Here is a 19,576-nt window from a genome sequence, read left to right as displayed (position 1 = left end):
TGACTGAACAGTCATCACATATCCATGGAGAGACTCCGTCAGCAGTATATAGTGACATTTTAACACCTCCTTTGAGGTGTCTTTGTTGCCAGGCATCTGAAAAAAATTTTTATCGCTTAAATATACTAAATTTGAGATTTCATTAGAGTAAGAAAATTTCAAGGTGAGAATTTTCTACATTTATATTGCAACCATATGTGACATAGTAGATAAGTCTTGGGGAATTACCTGAGCCAAATAAGAAGTTAAGCAACTTTAAAAAAGAAGTTAAGTAGGAGTCACATAGTAATCAGAGAAAAGATTTTAAATATGGGACTTTTTGACTCCAAGTCCAGTAGTCTATTGACTATGTGACTCTACTATATTCTCATCAAATGAAAAAATACTTCACTAAAAATGATTAAAATCTACATTTAATTTTAAAAGAGCATTAAGGCTATCATTAAGCTTCACTTAAGTAACTAAAAATTAAACCCTTGAATACTTTGATGTAGAACAAAGTACCTAGCACATAAGTTTGGAGTGTACATACACGTTTCCATGAAATTATTACACTGTACAGTAGGATTCAATTTTGGAAAACGTTCATTTTGGGAGATCTGAGAAAGAGAACATCAGCTGGAGTTCCAAAGAACTTTTAAAAGCAATGAGTCAACTTATTCATTGCTCAGCTTAATGTGATGACTGAGCTATAAATGACTTGGCTTAGAAGGAAGATAAATACCACTTTCCATAAGAACTGATTTTGTATTCTTAGTGAAACATCAACTTTGGTTATTGGTTAGGAAAGTTTAAGGAGCTAGAAGTTTTGAAATTTTACTTTCAAAAGAGTTTTCCCCCATCTCTTCGATTCTCAGTATCTGACATGATCATGTCAGCTCAATGCTCTGCGATGTCTTTGAGATTCTGTCTCATGTCATCCCACCAGATAAAAACAAAGCCGTGGTACTTTAACACTATTCAGTAGAAACCATGATATCATGTCATTTCAGAAGTGAAGTTCCCAACAACTGTTTATGTGGGTCTGGACCAAAATTGTACTAAAAAACAGAGGTAGCAAAGTATACTTTGCTGCGCTTGGTTTAAGGAATATTTGATTTTGAATTCTATCTCATATACCAATGGGTGGTATGACCCTGGAAAAGTGAATTAACCTTTCTGGGACTCAGTTTCTTTATCTCTAAAATGAGAGGGCTAGATTAGATGACTTCTAATATCCCTTCTAGATTTAACCTGGCACCATATCACCGATCATAAAAATAATTCAGGTTTATTTTAAAACACTTTAAGGTTTGGATCAGCTAGGTGGTATAGTGGGAAAAGCTCTGATCCTGGAGTTGGAAGGATCTGAGTTCAAATCTGACCTCAGGCACTTATGAGCTATGTAACCTTGGGCAAGTCACTGAACCCTGATTGCTTCTCATCCAGGTTCATCTCTAGCCATCCTGATTCATATCTGGCCATTGGACCCAGATAGTACAGAGGAGAAAGTGAGGCTGGTGACTTAGCATACACCCCCCCCCACTCAAATCCAGTTCATGTTTCTCATATCATCACCTCCCTGTTGATGTGATATTCTTTCAGAATGAAGGGCAAAGAATAAAGTTTGCAAAGTGTTTTACACATGTAATCTCCTTTGCAAAAACCCAGTAAAAAAAGGGGGGGGTTATTATTACCTCCAATTTTTAGTTGAATCAATTAAGAATGAAAGAGAAAAAAGGGTCTTGCTCAGAGTCACAGAGCTAGTAAATATCTAAGGCAGTATTTGAAATCCTATAAGTCCAGTGCTTTCTTCACCATAATACTTAATTGCTTATTATATGAAAGTAGAAAAGGCATAATTGAGCAAGAAACAATGCAGATGAGACAATTCTAAATGTAGGGAGAGACAATATTGTTGTTAAAAATAAGCAAAACATTTACATTTTCGAGTTTTTCTTTTTTTCACAAGATTTAACTTTGGAGTAAGAATGGAAATAGAAGTAGAGATCAAAAGCTGGAAAAAGCTAGATTTATGTAAGGGTGTCAGAGTACAGGACCAAGTCAAAGTACTGGTACTATGAGTCAGAAGTTTCCCCAAATGTGGTAAATCGTAAGATGTTCCTAACTGTGGGTTGTCAACTGAGCAAAAATGGCACAAGTGAAAATGGGACATGTAAAGATAAAGTGAAGACAAAATAAGGGAGTGCTCTAACTTGAAAGAGAACAGTGATGATCACTTGTTTAAAATGGGAAGGGACTTCAAAGACATCTATCCCAACTCCTCTATTTTACAGCTGAGGAATTGTGCTTCAAAGAAATGTGACATGCCTCAAAGTCAGAATTTGAACCAAGATCTTCTGATTATAAATGGAGAACATTTCCCACAATATTATATAATTTCAATAATATAACTGCACTGCAGAAGGAAAAAAAAAGCTGCATCTAATAAACTTCTCTTCAGGCTTCAACGAAGCAGAGGTTAAGAAAAGAGGTAAAGACAGAGAGAACTTGGGGTGACTGGTTGTAGTCTTGATGATGGAGCTTCTTCTTGGAATGGGAAAATTGTCTTTATTAGTTGTTTAAAAGCTAATGTGAAGAGCTACCCTAGAAGACCAGGAGACCAAGACAATAGAGAAAGTTCATCTCACTCTCCTTGGAGATAACCTGGTACTTATTAGCCAATGACCAATGTCTTCATTGCAACCTCAGCTAATGAGTAGAAGCATATCAGTTTTAAATGCAGCGTATTACAAAAGGGTTGCAAAGTGACTTAAAGTATTTTTTCAAGTATCTTATTGTGTTTGTGATGATCAAATATGAAGTAGGAAGCATGTATTTTCTTCTGGTGAATTGTACTATCCTGACAGAAAAATGATTCAAGATTCAGAGTAAGATAACATTTTTAGACATGGATAATGTGGGAAATTTTGCTTGATTATTCATATTTCGTAGGAGGTTGTACTTTTTTTTCCCTTTTAAAGTGAAGATAATTGAGGCAGCTAGGTTGCCCAGTGGAATCAGGAAGAAAGAGTTGAGTTCAAATTTGACTTTGGACACTTAGTAGCTTATCTGAAGAAGTCAGTTAATCCTAGTTTCCTCTAAAAATTTAGTTGGAAGGGAGAGAAAATGTTTGTTACTTAAAAATAAAATGAATTGCAAAAAAAAGCTAATAGCTGGAATACTTAGAGAGGATGGGTATGGAGTCATCAAGGGTAGAGAGAATTTAGATAGAAATTGGGGAGGACAAAGGGAGTAACTTAAGCAAGGCAAAATGACAAAGATAATGAGTGTGGGTGAGCTGATTGAAAGTTAATGCTAAAATATGACTAATATGGAAATATGTTAAAGACAATTGTACATGTACAACCTATACCAGACTACTTGCTGCCACAGGGAAGGGGGGTGGAATGGAAGGTGGTAGAAAAATGTGGAACTCAAAAGCTTGCAAAAAGATCAATGCTGAAAACTATCTTTGCATGGAATTGGATAAAAAACATTTAAAAAGAATAAAAAGAAAAAAGTGAATGTGAAGAGGCTAGCCTAGGACATTAAAGAGGAAGAGGCCCTAATAAAGACCAGGCCTGAGTGCTGGGAGTCAAAGAGATGGTAGAGTAGTGGTCTATGGTCCCCTTCTCACAAGAATATTTTTAAATGAATAAGTTAAAATACACAGGATTACAAAATCAAATAATTATATTGCATGGTTATTAAAATAAAAAATAAAACAAATTCAAGGAACTCGGGTTTATATGAACTATTTTAAAGGGTCAGCATCAAAGGAAAATAAACCATATAAAGAGTTGAAGGAAATATACTTTAAAGAATCTAATTCTACAAGATCTACAGACCCCAATGATTCCTTGCTATTTCCTACCTTTTCTAGAGGAATAAAGATGACAACCTGCATTATCATCACTTAACTTTATTTCAAAGCTCAGGAATCAATTTTCTCATCAGAATGTTTGAAATGTGTCTTAAGGAGGTCAATTGTTTTTAGCTTGATTATATAGTCAGTTGCTTACCTAGACCTGGTGATAAGAGTGTTTCTTTCCTTCTTGGCAACTGGATTAGATCATTTGATCAAATGACAAACATTCATTAAATATCTATTATATATGGCTACCATGCCAGAGGCTAAGGATGCAAATATAAAACCCTCAAAGTGCTTACATTCTTCTAGGAAGAGTACCACATGTTCATCTAGGTAAATAATATATGTGTGTATGTGTGTATGTGTGTGTGTGTGTGTGTGCATATTACAAGAAAAGTCACAACCTCTATCACTTCAAGTTTTTCAACAATAAAAGAGAAGTAATATCTTATTTCTAGCAACCTATTCCAAATATGTCTTCATAGATGGTTCCCAAAGGCAAGTCTATTGTAGTCAGTTATAGCAGGCATTAAATTAAACTTGAACAGCTTACAGTACAAGCCCAGAAGATGGTTTGCCTGTCATCCAAGAACTTGTCTATTTAAATTCAGAGACTCATAACTAAAAGGATTTAACCAGGTGATGATTGTCTTTTAAGGAGGAAGGTCTCACTAAAGAATTAAAGGACTTAGGCATCTGAGGGTCATATGTCCATAAGGAAGCCATGAATACTTAGACTACTTACATCAACTGGTTGTTTTGAAAAAAATAAAATAATACTTTGAAAATTATAAAGAACTAAACAAATAAATATATGTCATGGTAATGCTTATATTAGAAGTACTCAGTCTCTCTCTTTCTCTGCAGAAAGACCAGACATACTTTAAGGGGCTTCTAATTTGTCTGACCCAAATAATCTCTTATAACTAGGAGTTGAAATGAGAATAATTTTATCCATGTGTTAAAAGAAACAAATGTGATTCATATACGAGTACATAGGAATAAGTATATACCTCATGAAAAATCTTCCTCCAGCTGAAGTTGGGCTCCATTTGAAGGCATCTACGGTAGTTTTCCTCAATTACCTCCAATGACCAAATCGGCAACATGTCCTGCTTCCTTTGATCTCTCTTCTGCCCCAAGAAGGTGTTAGTGGCTCTTCTGCCCTTTCCATTCTCTATAAACCCTGTCAGCAGGTTTTATTAGACCCTTTGCCATTGATCCTCAGTTACGCCTCTGATACCTGAACCAGAAGCAGCGTTTCCCCCTTCCTACCCAAACCACAATCTGGCTATGCTACTTGATGCTCTTAGCTATTCAAATCGCCTCCAATATACTGTATTTTCCTCATGTATAAGATGCTCCCATATATAAGACCCACGTTAATTTTGGGGTCCAAAATTTGAAAAAAAATGTACATTTATTGAATTCAAGTTTTAGTCATCATAAAATTCAGACAACTCCTTATCACTGTCGAAATTTCCCATCCATAAGCTCGTCCTCAACTGTGTTTGAAGACAAATCATTGCCTTAGGAGAGCCTCTGCCTGCGCTCCTGCCTGTGCTCTGGTCTGTGGTTGATTCCAAGCACTCCCTGGACAAGTCTGGCATGCTTAGTCCATTCCATTTCATGAACCTGAAGCACCCATGGTGTCTTCCTTTGAAATTAGTCGCTTCTTTTTCATCAGCAATTTTTCTTGCCTCCTGCTGAACCATCTTTGTGGACCCAGGGATTCCAATGGCCCTTTGCTCTTCAATTCATCTCTTCAATTCCCTCTCAGACTCAGGTCATTTGCCTGCTTGTCATGTCCTTCTTCTACCATAGTGTTTTTTCAGCAGGGTTTCTTCTTCCCAGAGCCAGTCTCAGATTATTTTCTCAGTTGGAAGAGGACCAAACTGATGTTCAGCAACACGATTTCTAGGATCACTTTGAACTTGAATTCAGCACTGGACAAAAACCTTTTCTGAGTCATTTCTGCACAGAATATGGCAAAACGGAACCTAATATACTGGTAACAAATGTGAAACAATGAACACAAAGACAACAAGCTCGAAAAGGTGGGAAATGCAAGTAGCCACTGTATAAGAGGCTCCCAGTTTTTAGACCCCAAATTTTTCGAAAAACCTTATACATAGTGGAATTCAGTAGCTTCCTTATCTGGCTAGTCTGAAGGCAGGAATTGACTTTCTTTGCATCTGTGTCAGTACAGAGATTAGTGAGTACTTAAATGTTTGGTGATTGATGATCTCTCACAATTTGATACTGCTCCAGCATATGGTGCTCATTCCCTTTCTTAGGGTACACATATATAAACAGTTGCCAAATTATGTAATTTACTTCTCTATGACATCTCTTGCATCTGTCCCCTTCTCTCTACTCTGATGTCCTGATTCCGATTCCCACCATCTCATGCCAGAACTATTAGAATAGCCTTCTAATCGACCTATTCCGAACTGATTCTCACCATTCATCATAGAACTGTTAGTGATTTTCATAAGTGTGACCAAGAGATCACTCTCCCTCAGTGAACTCCAATGGATCTCTATTAGCACAGACAAAAAAAAATGTCTTCTGTTTGTCATTCAAAGTTCTTTATCACCTGGTTCTTCCTTATTTTGTTCCAGTCTTTTAACACCTTTTACAAGCTCTATGATCCTGGTCTTTTTGTTGTTCCTCACATATGGCATCTCTTCTCTCTGAACCTCTCCACTGGCTGTTTCCCATGTTCAGAAAGCTATCTCTTCTTTCTGTTGTTGTTTATCTTTTGTTTTTGAAGAGCACCAATGACATCACAAAGGTGATGTCTTGAATTAGTGTGAATTGGATTTAAGTGAGGCAGAGCTTCACTTAAACTTTGAAGATCCCTGAGCTCATTTAAGACAGCTCAAGCACCACTATCAGTAGGAGGCTCTTTTCCATTCCCTCCCTCCTCCGTTCCCATCATCCCTACCCCGCCAGTTGTGAAGCCTTTCTCCAATAATACTATTTTCTATCTATTCTCTATCTTCTATACAACAATTTTGTGTACATACTGTTCCCCTATTAGAAAATAAGCATTTTGAGCACAGGGATTATATTTGCTTTTCTTTGTATCCCTAGGGCTTAGCATGGTGTTTAATAAATACTTGCTTGTTTGGTCAGTGAGTCAATAAGAATTTATTAAGTTCTAATAAATTCTAGGTACTGTTCTAAGCAAGCACCAAGGATACTAGAAAAGGTAAAAACATGATTTGTGTTCTATAGCAGTCACATTAAAATTAGAGAAACAATATATATATATGATACAAACAAGATATATATATGATACAAACAAGATATATATATATGATACAAACAAGATATATATATATATAGTAAATAACAAAGTATTTTATAACTATATGCAATCTAAGTAGAGTAGTATAACCCTCAGAGAGAAGACACTAACAGTGGGATCAAAGGCTGAGAGATTGGGAAAGATCTGTGGCAAAAAGTGGAATTTGACCCATTAAAGGGATTAGCTCACTAAACCATTCTATAAGGAACCATTCTCAGAAATGCTTCTTACCTTTCAGAAAACTCTCGCCCCCATCATACTGGGTCTTCTTTTTCACTTATCCCAAGCATCACACAGTAGACTGAAAGCAGGAGATATGGGGATCCCTTCATTTTGTATTTCCATTGACAGCAATTTTGTATTTCCAATATTTAGGCTTATGGTGAGTTAGTGTTCTTGTTTTTACACTCTTCTACATCCAGGCAGTGAATCTCTTGTTCAAATTAGCCACTCCTGCTGAAGTGGAACAGTTCTCAAACATCCATGCTCTTTCCAGGCTTTCCATTCATCCTTCTCTTCTGCCATCCCCTCCCTTCTCCCACTCAGATCAGCTGAGCCAAGTTACTCAAATTCTTCCAGGGATACTTAGCTAAAGTGCTTGCAAAGGGAGTAGGGAGGGATGAAATTGGCTTGTCTTAGCTTTCAATGGGAAAGATTTACATTTCCTAACTACAATATTATCATTAAAGCTATAGAAACTCATCTATTTCTTTGAATAATTTCCTCGCTTGCAAAAAAAAAAAAGCAAATTATTTTTTCTTGTCTCAGAATAAAGGTAAGGATGGAGTGAACTTTATTCTCTGATTTCAAAGCATGAAGGTCAAAGATTCTGGAAAAAAAAACCACTCAAATTCTTACAACATTCTGGGTGATTTTTCTACCACTCATTTTTATGAACTCCTAGCTGTTTAATGAAAGAAGAGAAGAGTGGCCTCAATAAGGAAAGTGATCTCAAAGTTATCACAGCGAAATTTATTTCTCTATGTTCTCACCATTTGATTCCCATATTTATTTTAATAAGTAAATCCAAAAGAATATTTTCTGGAGTCTTTCTTAAGAGAAAAGAGATATGAGAAGTATAATACCGTCATCACCCTCTTTGCCCTTCTTCCCAACCAAGAAAGAAATCTCTCAACATACCAAAATCCACTAGCTTAACTCCGCCTTCAGTGGTCAAGAGGATATTATTTCCTTTCACATCCCTGTGGATGGTATTGTTGTTGTGCAAATGCTGCAGTCCCTGGGGAAAGATATTTAGGGTTTTTGTTGTACTTTTGTTTAATTTAATATAAGATAGTAATCCTATCTGTGGAGACGGAAATTCTCTGAGACATGCTTACCATATTCCAAGATTCAAGAAATAGTTCACTTAAAATGGAAAGTTTTCACTTCTAACTAGATGAAAATATCCTTATTAGGATCACCAGATCATATAAGACATAAGATCACTGGTTCAGAGTAAGAAAGGACCTTAGGACCATCCAGTCCAACTCACCCATTATGTATGTATATATCTATATCTATATCTATATCTATATCTATATCTATATCTATATCTATATCTATCTGTATCTGTATCTGTATCTGTATCTGTATCTGTATCTGTATCTGTATCTGTATCTGTATCTATATCTATACCTATACCTATACCTATACCTATACCTATATCTATATCTATATCTATATCTATACCTATATCTATATCTACATCTATATCTATATCTATATCTATATCTATGAAATGAGTCTGAGAGAGTCATAAAACTAATTGTGAGTAGTGTTCAAATTTGGTTCCTTTCTTTTTCTTTTTTCTTTTTGCAAGGTAATGGGGTTAAATGACTTGCTCAAGGTCACACAGCTAGGTCATTATCAAGGCTGGATTTGAATTCAGGTCATCCTGAATTCAAATAGGGCAGGTGCTCTATCCACTGTGCTCCCTAGCTGCCCCAAATTTGGTTCCTTTAAGACCTCAAATTCTATATTCTCTTCACTTAATGGATTTGTCTTTTGATTTCTCTAAATATTTTATTTCCCCCAAATGTAATTACTAATCTTGTTGGGAAGCTCTTATGTAAACTTAATGACAAAGCAAAAATTTTTTAAAATACCAATAACAGCTGTGTTCTAGAAAATTAATCATTAAAATGATGATAAAATTAAATAGATGTTCATCTTTGATTATCATAAACAGTTGCAAATTTATTTCTCTAAGATAAGGAAACTTTTCATTCATTGTCAATAGCTTTATATTGCTGCTCACTCATTTTTTTGAGTTGTGTCTATTCTCCATGTCCCTGTTTTTCTTGGTAAAGTTGCCGAAATAGTTTGCTACCTTCTTTTCCAGCTTATTTTACAGATGAGAACATTGAGTCAAAGAGGATCAAATGACTTCACTCATACATAGTGAGTGTCTGAGGCTAGATTTACACCCAGGAAGATCAGTTTTCCTGATTTCAGTTTGAGTACTCTATCCACTAGGTTTTGATTTGGAAATATTCCCTGTCCATATGTGGGAAAAAATTAAGGCAATCTAAAAGACTTAAAACTATTAGCTATATATTATCCAAAAGAGGGAAGTTAGCATAGTTGATAGAATTCTGATCTTGAAATTAGGAAGACCCCAGTTCAAGTCTGACCTCATACACACTTATGAGCTATATGACCCCAGGTAAGTCACTTAACCCTGTTTGCCTCAGTTTCCTCATCTATAATGTGAGCCAGAGAAGAAAATGGCAAATCACTTCTATATTTCTGCCAAAAAATGACATGGGTAATGAAGAGTCAGATATAATTGAAACAATTGAATTACAAAGCCAAAAGAATACAATTATATAATTCTGGTATCTTTTAATAGACAATATTTTATATAAGAAAGTTCTAGAAAAAACATACTGAAGAGGAAGAATGATAAAAAGGAATGAACCACTGAATATAATATCAGAATAACATTTTAGTCCTGGTTCTGCCATTTATCTAAATTCTTTGTTCCTCAATTTCTTCACATATAAAGTAAAGATATTGACACCCATTTTATATACCTCCCAGGGCTGTGGAGGAAGGTGTAAGCTTTTGTAAACCATAAACTATCATGAAAATGTCAGTTATATAATGTCAACTAAATATACAAAATTGTTGTTATTGACCTACCATTAGTAGATTACTTAAGGTAGAGTCTTTGGATTTTGTACAATCCATTTATATTCTTTTGTTTCATCCCCTAAATGGTTATCTTGGATTAGGAAAAGACTGTGACCATTGAAGATCATGCCTTCATTAGCATTATCCTAAACAAATGCAATAAATAATCAGATACTGAATATAGTTTATGACCTTTTGAGTTACAATATCATGGTGCTAGTGGATAGACTTTGACTCTTAGATATCTCATCACAGATACCAGGACCACAGGAGATACCACAACTTTTATAATGTTCTCTGTTTCCAAATACAATATGGGTGGGGTGGGGAAAGGGGACATTTAGACTGGACTCAGAATCTCACGGTGCTGTCATATCTTCCTGTTTACTTAACTCCAGGGGAATTAGAATAGGTAATAGCAAAAGGAATTGTCCTTGGCAAAACCCAAGGTTTGTACTTGGAGAGATGAAGAGGGGATTTCTAGTGGAAAAGAACAGCTCACTTATATAATGAATATTTCATAGGATCATAAGACCAGAGATTCGTAATTGGAAGGCACCTTATAGAACATCTAGTTCAACTTCCTTCCCCCATTAGATTTTTAATTCTTTGCAGGCAGGAACTGTTTTTGCCTTTATTTGTACTTTAGTGCTTATCACAATGCCTGTACACAGAGTGTTGCTGTTCACTCATTTTTGAGTTGTGACTGATTCTCTATGTCCCTGTTTTCTTGTTAAAGACACTGAAATAGTTTGCTAACTTCTTTTCCAGCTTAGTTTAAAGATGAGTCAAAGAGGATCAAGCGACTTCACTCAGGGTTACATAGTGAGTGTCTGAGTCTAGATTTGAACACAGGAAGGTCAATTTTCCTGATTTCAGTTTGGGTACCTTATCTACTGTGTCATCTAGCTTACCCCCATGCACAGAACAGACAATAAATGTTTATTGACTTGACCTGAAATATGTAATAGAGTCAAGAATTTTACCTAGTTCCTCTGACTTCAAATCCAGCATATTTTCCAAGGAAATAATACACATCATTATTTACTACTGTAGCAACATGTATCAAGTTTCTAAGTATTGAAGCATTCAGTTTTGTTTAAACAAAATCATACTTAAATTCATTTAAACTAATTCACTTAATTTTATTAGTCATTAATTTTATTTAAATTAATTCACTTAATTTTATTAATCATTAATTTTATTGAAAATAATTCATATATAAATGAGTGAATGCAGAAAGTTTATATGCACCATTATCCTTACCATTAGTGCTTCGTGTAAAATATAGGCAATTATAAGTTCACTCATTCTTTCTCCTCTCTTCAATAGTCCTTTCACAAGATCGGTCACTGATCCTCCATTGCACAGCTAGCAAAAAAAAAAAGGCCACTTAACAGTTAAAAGTTGAAATTAAAATGAAGCATGATGTCACTCCATTTTTGTACAAGATTCTGCTGTTCAATAAAAAAGTGAGTTTTCCATTTGTTAAAATTGCGTTCAGAAGCTATCTCTGATTTTTTAAAAGTTGCTACTAAAAAGAAATGGGAAAAATTGAAAACAGCAACCTATATTTGCATACAATTTGAATGTGTTATAAGAACTTGACTTCCAAATTGCCACTCACATACATACATACACACACACACACAAACATAAGAGATATGAATTTGTTTTAAAGGATGCTCTTTTTCTTATGGGTTCAGGGTATGAAATTTAGACTCATCTTTGATTTCAGATTTTATAATTGAGTTCAACATATGATTTCACTATACAAATGACAATATATTTGATCAGTTTAAACATCAACTTCTTTCAACATTAACCAAAGTTTGAGAACAAGAAAAAATTACATATAGAATTTTTGGAAATACATAAATAACATTACAAAATTCACAAATTATTTATCACAGCCTTTGTTAATATTGTTCTTATGTCACTATCATGGAGGAAAAAAAGCATGAATCTTAGAATTTAGAGACTCTACAGTACATTTAAGTTTTCATCTACTTAGGATTTCATCCAAATCATATAAGAAATTTTAAAGCTCCATTAGGCTATCAAATCATCTTACTTTTCAAGACTCTCCATGATATGGCTCAACTCTACTATTCTAATGAATAAAATTCCAATGCTTTCTCGTTCTTCACATACTCTATTTTACTAGCTCAATAACCATCCCTCAGACATATCCCATGCTTGCTCATATTTGCATCTCTATTCATATTATTCTCTATACTCAAAATGTTGTTGAGTCATTTCAATCATATCTGACTCTTTGTGACCCCATTTAGTATTTTCTTGACAAAGATACTGGAGTCATTTCCTTCTCCAGATCATTTTACAGGTGAGGAAGCTAAGATAATATTCTTTCCCTTTCCTAATCTCATAGCACTGTATATGCATCTCATTAAGTTGTCATGTGATTGAATGAATTAGACAAACACTAATTAAGTGATTATTATATATTACATGTACACACCTTGCCACTAGATTATAAACTTTGGAAGACAGGAACTCATTTTTATTTCTTCTTATGTCTTCCCCAGGACCCCTACATTGAATATTGCACTTTGAAAGTGCTTAAAATTTTGTTGAATAAATCTTCAGAACCTATGTTTCATGAGAACAATGAAGAAGGGAAACCAAACATAGCCTAATCTTTCTACAAGATATCAGAAAGGTTAACTCTGACCTTTAAGGCAATTCAAACCAAAGCTGACAATTTAATATTCTAAGGTACTTTACTTCAGTTGGTAGTGGGATGTGCTGCCCTGAATTCCAAGATAAGCCTTTTACTCTGCTACAAGAATATTGATGCTTTTTTAGCTGGGAAGAAAACAAAATCGAAAAAAAAGCTTAGATTACCAGGGAAATGTCAGAATCCATACCTAAACCAAAAGTGGGCCTAGAATTTCAAAATATACAAGAAGGGCCATAAAGCTTTGTTTTATGAAAGATGTCTAGTGAGGGGGGTTCTTACTACAGCTTGAGGCAGTTGATTCCATTTTCTGAAAACTTTAATTATTAGAACATTCCTCCTTGTATCAGGCCCAAATTTGCATCCTTTGTAGCTTACTTCCATTATTCCAAGTTTTGCCTTCTGAAGCCAAGTAGAACAAATTCAATTAGAATCTTCCATGTTCTTCTGCTTAATGCTGTCCTTCTTAAATTTAACATCCTGAACTGATCCCAATATTTCCTTTGCCACTTGGAAAGTATAATATAGCAGGTCAACTCCTTAGTCCTGAACACTATATGGTTCCCTTTGCAGCCCAAGATCCCAATTAATTTTCTTGGTTATCATATCAACCTCCAAACACATAGGCGTTAGCCTATATACAGACTTTAGTCCATGAAAATTCCCAAATAATTTTCAGACAAAGTGTTGTCAAGCTATATATCTCCATTATATTATGAAAGTGTTTTTTTGGATTCATGTTATATTATCAATTCATCTCAGCATTAATTCATCTAAGAATTCTAACCTGTTTAGACACTATTATTCAGTACAGTAATTATCCTTTCTAGATGTGTTATCTTCAATTTCAGTAACACCATCAACTTTGTCTTCATTCAAGTCATTGGATAAAACTCTTAAATAGCCCAGAGTGAAATAAAGATTGATATTAGAGATGTTATCTTTTCGAATTGATGATGAATCATTACTCTTTTTTTTGGGTCAAGCCATTCAACCAGTTCTGAATCTGGTATTGACAAAACCATATTTCTAGATCTTGAGCAGCTGATGTGTATGGATGAACTTGTAAATGCTTTTCTAATATCTAAACAAACTTTGTATATGAATTTTCCTGATCTATCTCTCTCCAAACACTATCAAGAAAAGGAAATGAGATTTATCTGATTTGCCTCTCTTTCAAAAATCAAATTGACAAGAATTCAAAAACTATGTCCAGCAGTTATTTCTGTACTTTGGGATATAAATCACCTGGTGACAAGCTCACTGAGGGCAGTGGATTTTTTTTTTACTTACTACTTGGGCATCAGCATTTTATTAGCTTAATTTTACTCTTTCTTTCTTGGCCTAGGACTGCAAAAGTAGGTAGAAGTTAGATTTTAAAGGAATTAAAATATCAGGGGATGGATTTTTGTATTTTTATAATGCAGGCAAATGGGAAACACTGAAAATAGCATATTCTGAGCAGAGGACAAACATGTTTAGATCTATGTTTTAGGAACAATTTGGTAGGAGAGAACTAAAAGCAAGAAGAGCAATTTGTCAGCTATTGTAATATTTCAGATGACAGGTAATGAGGGTCTGAATCCAGAGCGTGACTATAGTATTGAACAGAAGGATGTGATGATAAATAAAAGGACATAAAAACTATAAGACTTGATTGAAAAGAGGGATAAGGAAGAGGAAATAGTATAGGAGGTTCAGATTATAAGTACAGTGATTCTCTTGACAGGAATAGGAAAGTTTGGAGGAGGGTAGGCTATGATAAGATTGAAATATGCATTGCATAGCCAGGCCGATATGTCCATATGATACTTGGCCATGCAGGACTGGACTTCCAGAAATTAGGGCTGAATATATAGAATTGAAAGTCAACTGAATAGAGATGCTATTTGAACCCAAAGGGACTTATGAGAACACTAAAATAGTGAGAGCAAAAAAGAGGACAGAACTTCAGGGGACATCCATAATTAGGAGATGGGAACAGCATTGTGTTGATGATTCAACAAGAGAAAATAAAATGAAAAAATAAAAGAGAAAAAAATTTATCTTTATATATCTATCTATATAGCTCTCCACACACACACACACACACACACACACACACACACACATACACACACGTATGTGTGTCTATATGTATATGGAAAGAGAGAATGAGAGAGAGAGAGAGAGAGAGAGAGAGAGAGAGAGAGAGAGAGAGAGAGAGAGAGAAAGAGAATGAGATGGAGTCAGAAGAGGAAAACCAAAGAAAAAGTATCAGAGAGTGCCCAAGAGTTGGTCACTACTATCAAGTACTGCAGAAGGGTGAAGACAGATGAGGACTGAATAAAGAGCATTGAATTAAGCTTTTAAGAGATTTTTGGAAATGTGGGAGGAGCTGTTTTATTGAAGGAGTAATGTTAAAAGTTATGCTATAAAGGATAGAAATATGAATACAAGGTGAAAAAATGAAAACAAAAAGAAAACTCTTTTTTTGATCTTTGGTTGCGGGAGGAAAAAATAGGATAATAATTAAAGGGATAATAGCATTAAGATAAGTTGTTTTAAGGATAAGGGAGTCCTAGGCATATTTATAGGTGGCAGAAAGGGAATCAATGAATAAGATGTAATTGTAGATGAAAGAAAAAGAGTGATCAAGAGAATAAATTCCAGGAGGAGACTGGAGGGGATGAGACCAAGAGCAAAACTTTAAAGTCTTTTTTCTTTGTTTATTCTTAGTTAATTGTATAATTTCTAACATTAGCAACAGAGGGATTCTTTTTTCCTATTATTCAACTCCCTAATATTTAGTTGGCATAACATTAGTTTAAAAGTAAAATGGGGTGGGGCGCAGCTAGGTAGTGAAGTGGATAGAGCACCGGCCCTGGAATCAGGAGTAGCTGAATTCAAATCTGGCCTCAGACACTTGGTGAATGCCTAGCTGTGTAGCCTTGGGAAAAAACCCACATGTACAAAAATACCAAACAAAAGATAGCAAACATAATTAAATGTGAAATAGATAATTTTGATCATTTTCAATTTAAAAAAGCTTTTGTACAAACAAAACAAATGCAATCAAGATTAGAAGGGAAGAAGAAAGCTGGAAAATAATACAGCAATCATCAACCCCATTGCCTTGCACAAAAAAAAAAACCTAAAAGGAAAGTAAAATGGGATATTAGAAAAAGACAATGGAACACTGATGTAAAGCATAAAAAAATGAGAAAGAATAAGATGCCTCAGTTCATCTCTAAGGTATAACCTTGAGAGAGCTAGGACGACATTGTTTAACGATGAGATGGAAAACCTGCATAATTTTCTTCCAATTTTATTTTTTTCTGGAAAACGACTCTTGTTTATTTGTGACAAATTGATGTCAGGTAAAAATCAAATGACACAAGTTTCTATTTATTCCATTTAGTGAATTTCAAGCTTTGTTTAATGTGTTGATTTGTCAATCAATGACATTTAAGAGCTATTTAATATACTGGCTGTTGCTAAATCTCAGAGGTATAAGGTGCCTTAGAAACCTTCTAATCTAACATGCAGCTGATCCAGAATCTTGTCTTTTTCCTCTTCTCACCTAATCAAAGAATTTGTGAAAAGGTTTTAAAATAATAAACTTGAATATAGGAAAAATGCAATATAATACAATGTATCCCACAAGTCTTAGGATAGATTTAAGCTTTAGTAGATTTTGAATCTTATCAAAATGAATTGTGAGGAACTATTTAAATTATTCTGGACATAGAGGTATATGCTACATAAACTTTATCAGTCAATATTTCACAGTAAACAAATCACAAAGTATTGAAACATCATTTAGTCAATCAATTAGTGACCATTTACAAAGTGCCTAATTTCAATGTCTATAGGAATCTAGTGTTTGATAAATTTAAAAACCCAAATTTTGGGGATAAGAACTTATTATTTGACAAAAATTATGAGGAAAACTGGAAAACAATAGGACGCAAGTTAGACCAACATCACACACTGTTACTAAGATAAGATCAGAATAGTTGCATGATGTAGATACAAAAGGTGATACCAAAAGGAAATTAGAAGAGCAAGGAATAGTATGCTTGTCAAATCTATGAGAAGAATTCATAACCAAACAAAAGAAAGAGAGCATAAATAAATGTAAAACAGATAATTTTGATCATTTTCAATTTAGAAAGCTTTTGTACAAACAAAACAAATGCAATCAAGATTAGAAGGGAAGAAGAAAGCTGGAAAATAATACAGCAATTATCTCTGATAAAGGCTTCATTTCTCAAATACGTAGAGTCAAATTTATAAGAAAATAAACCATTTCCCCAAATGATAATCAAAGGATATGAACCAGCAACTTTTAAATAAATAAATCAAAGCTATGAATAGGAATACATAAAAGTACTCCAAATAACTTTGGATTAGAGAAATTCAAATTAAAACACCTCTGGATATCACTTTATATCTATAAAATTTTAAAAAAGTGATTTAAAAAAGTAAAATGATCAATATAGGAAGGGATGTGGGAAAATTAGGACACTAATATACTGTTGGCAGAGTTATGAGCTGATCCAACTATCCTGGAGAGCAATTTGGAACTATGTACAAAGTGTAACAGAATTGTACATTCCTTTTGATCTAGCAATAACAGTACTAGATCTGTATCCCAAAGCAATCATCAAAATAAGGAAAAGACCCACATGTAAAAAAATATTCATAACAACCGTTTTCAAGGTAGCAAAATGTTGGAATCTGAGGGGATTCCTCAACTGAAAAATAGCTGAACAAGCTGTGGCATATGAATGTAATGGAATACTACTGTCCAATAATAAATAATGAAACACACAGATTGCAGAAAAACCTGGAAAGACTTGTATGAACTAACTGATGCAAAGCTAAATGAGCAGACCCAGAAAACAATGTACACAATATCAGGAATATTATGTGATGATAGTTTATGAATGACTCAGTTCTTCTCAGCTACACAATGACATGCAAAGGACTCAAGAAGGAACATGCTATACAAATCCAGATAAACAACTGATGGATTCTGAATACAAATCAAAGCATATTTTTGTTACTTTATTCTTACTCATGATCTCCCCTTTTTATCTATTTCTTCTTCCACAACTGAGATTAATATGGAAATGTGTTTTACATGATAGCACATGTATAAACTGTAATCAAACTATCTGCCATTTTCAGAAGAGGGAAGGGGAGGTGGGAGAAAAAGTTGAAATTCAAAATCTTATAAAAAATGAGTCCTAAAAATTTTCTTGATAGGTAATTGGGGAAAATACTATTAAATAAAAAGTACCTATACTATGCCTAGCAATGTACATACAAAGGCAAAGATGAAATAGTTCTTGCCCTTAAAAAGTTTGCATTCTATTGGTCCAATGTTTCATTTATGTTACTGTTCTAATACAATTAACTCTCTCTGAAAACATTGTTTCATCAAGCATTCTTTTTCAAGAAACCAATTATTAATATAGATGGGACAAATCTTGTACTTTGTATTCAATACTGGTTTAAATTAGTAAGCTATTAGTCATGACTTGAAAATTTTATTATGTAGAATTTTTCATTGTAGTTGTATTTATAGCAAAAAAAAGTAGAACTGTGATGTTAAAAAAAAAGTATTAATGTGATCCTGAGAATAAATAAGCCCTTGGGGGGAACAGCATTTCCAGGAGAGATGGACGTTGAGTCAGACTTTGAAGGAAGGAAATGTGATGGGTGGTGAGGGAGTATTTTATCCTCTTGTCCCCACAGAATTAACCAAGTGCAGAAAGGCAACGTGTCCTTCAATATACTCAGACTTGAAGGAAATAAGAGTTTTGCAAAAGAAGGGAAAAAGAATAGAAGGAAGCCAAGGAATATAGGAAGAACTATTAAGAATAAATCTCAAGTTTCCAAGTTCTTAACTATTTCTATATCTGGGATAAGATTTGTAAATATGTTAGAAAAGTACATTTTGCATCACTCACCTAACAGTAAATTAAACTTAGGTCATTACCACATTTATATGTAAACTCACTGGAGCTTTTAAAAATGAGTGGTATTGATCAGAATAGTTTAGAACAATTCAATTTAATAAATATTTCTTAATCATTTACTATGAGACAAGTATTATTCTAGACCCTGAAAATACAGAAACAAAAATGACTCTCCAGGAATTCCTATTTCTATAAGAATATGAAAGAATATTAAGTCACACCTAGAATGAGATTTGCAAATATTTCCCATGTATGATATATTTTAATACTTCTGCTGCCACTGAAGTAGGGAGTAGCATAAGAATGAAACTGAGCATTTGGTATGCAGCAAATTCCACACTATCATGTATGCTGAAATGTGAATCACACTAACTCATAAGGAGGATCAACTAAAATCATAACAGAAAGGCAGCATTTCATAGCACACTGATGAAAGACCTGAGTTCACATCTTGCCTCTGAAGATTACCTGCATAAACTTAGACAAGTCCCTTAATCTTTATGGACCTCAGTTTCTTTGGCTGTATAACAGGAGGGTTGAAATAGTTTTGAGGTCCCTTCTAGCTCTACGCAATCATAGACAAGGAGTTGACTGAGAGC

At 34.3% G+C, this 19,576-nt stretch overlaps 1 protein-coding gene across 1 annotated transcript in view; it reads right to left on the bottom strand.

Annotated features, from left to right (window-relative positions):
* The window catches only part of MYO3A (myosin IIIA), a 259,420-nt gene that overhangs the window by 206,288 nt on the left and 33,556 nt on the right, over window positions 1-19,576 (bottom strand). Inside the window, exons 3-4 of the mRNA XM_074195073.1 lie at window positions 11,574-11,678; window positions 8,310-8,409 (exon numbers count right to left, since the gene is read on the bottom strand). Of these exons, the coding sequence (XP_074051174.1) occupies window positions 8,310-8,409; window positions 11,574-11,678 (205 nt within the window). The remainder of the gene's footprint in view (window positions 1-8,309; window positions 8,410-11,573; window positions 11,679-19,576) is intronic.

This window comes from Macrotis lagotis, chromosome 7 (assembly GCF_037893015.1).
Source record: "Macrotis lagotis isolate mMagLag1 chromosome 7, bilby.v1.9.chrom.fasta, whole genome shotgun sequence".
Classification (NCBI taxonomy): Eukaryota; Metazoa; Chordata; class Mammalia; order Peramelemorphia; family Peramelidae; genus Macrotis; species Macrotis lagotis.
The sequence above is the reverse complement of the archived record's forward strand: the minus strand, read 5'-3'. Positions and strand labels throughout refer to the sequence as shown.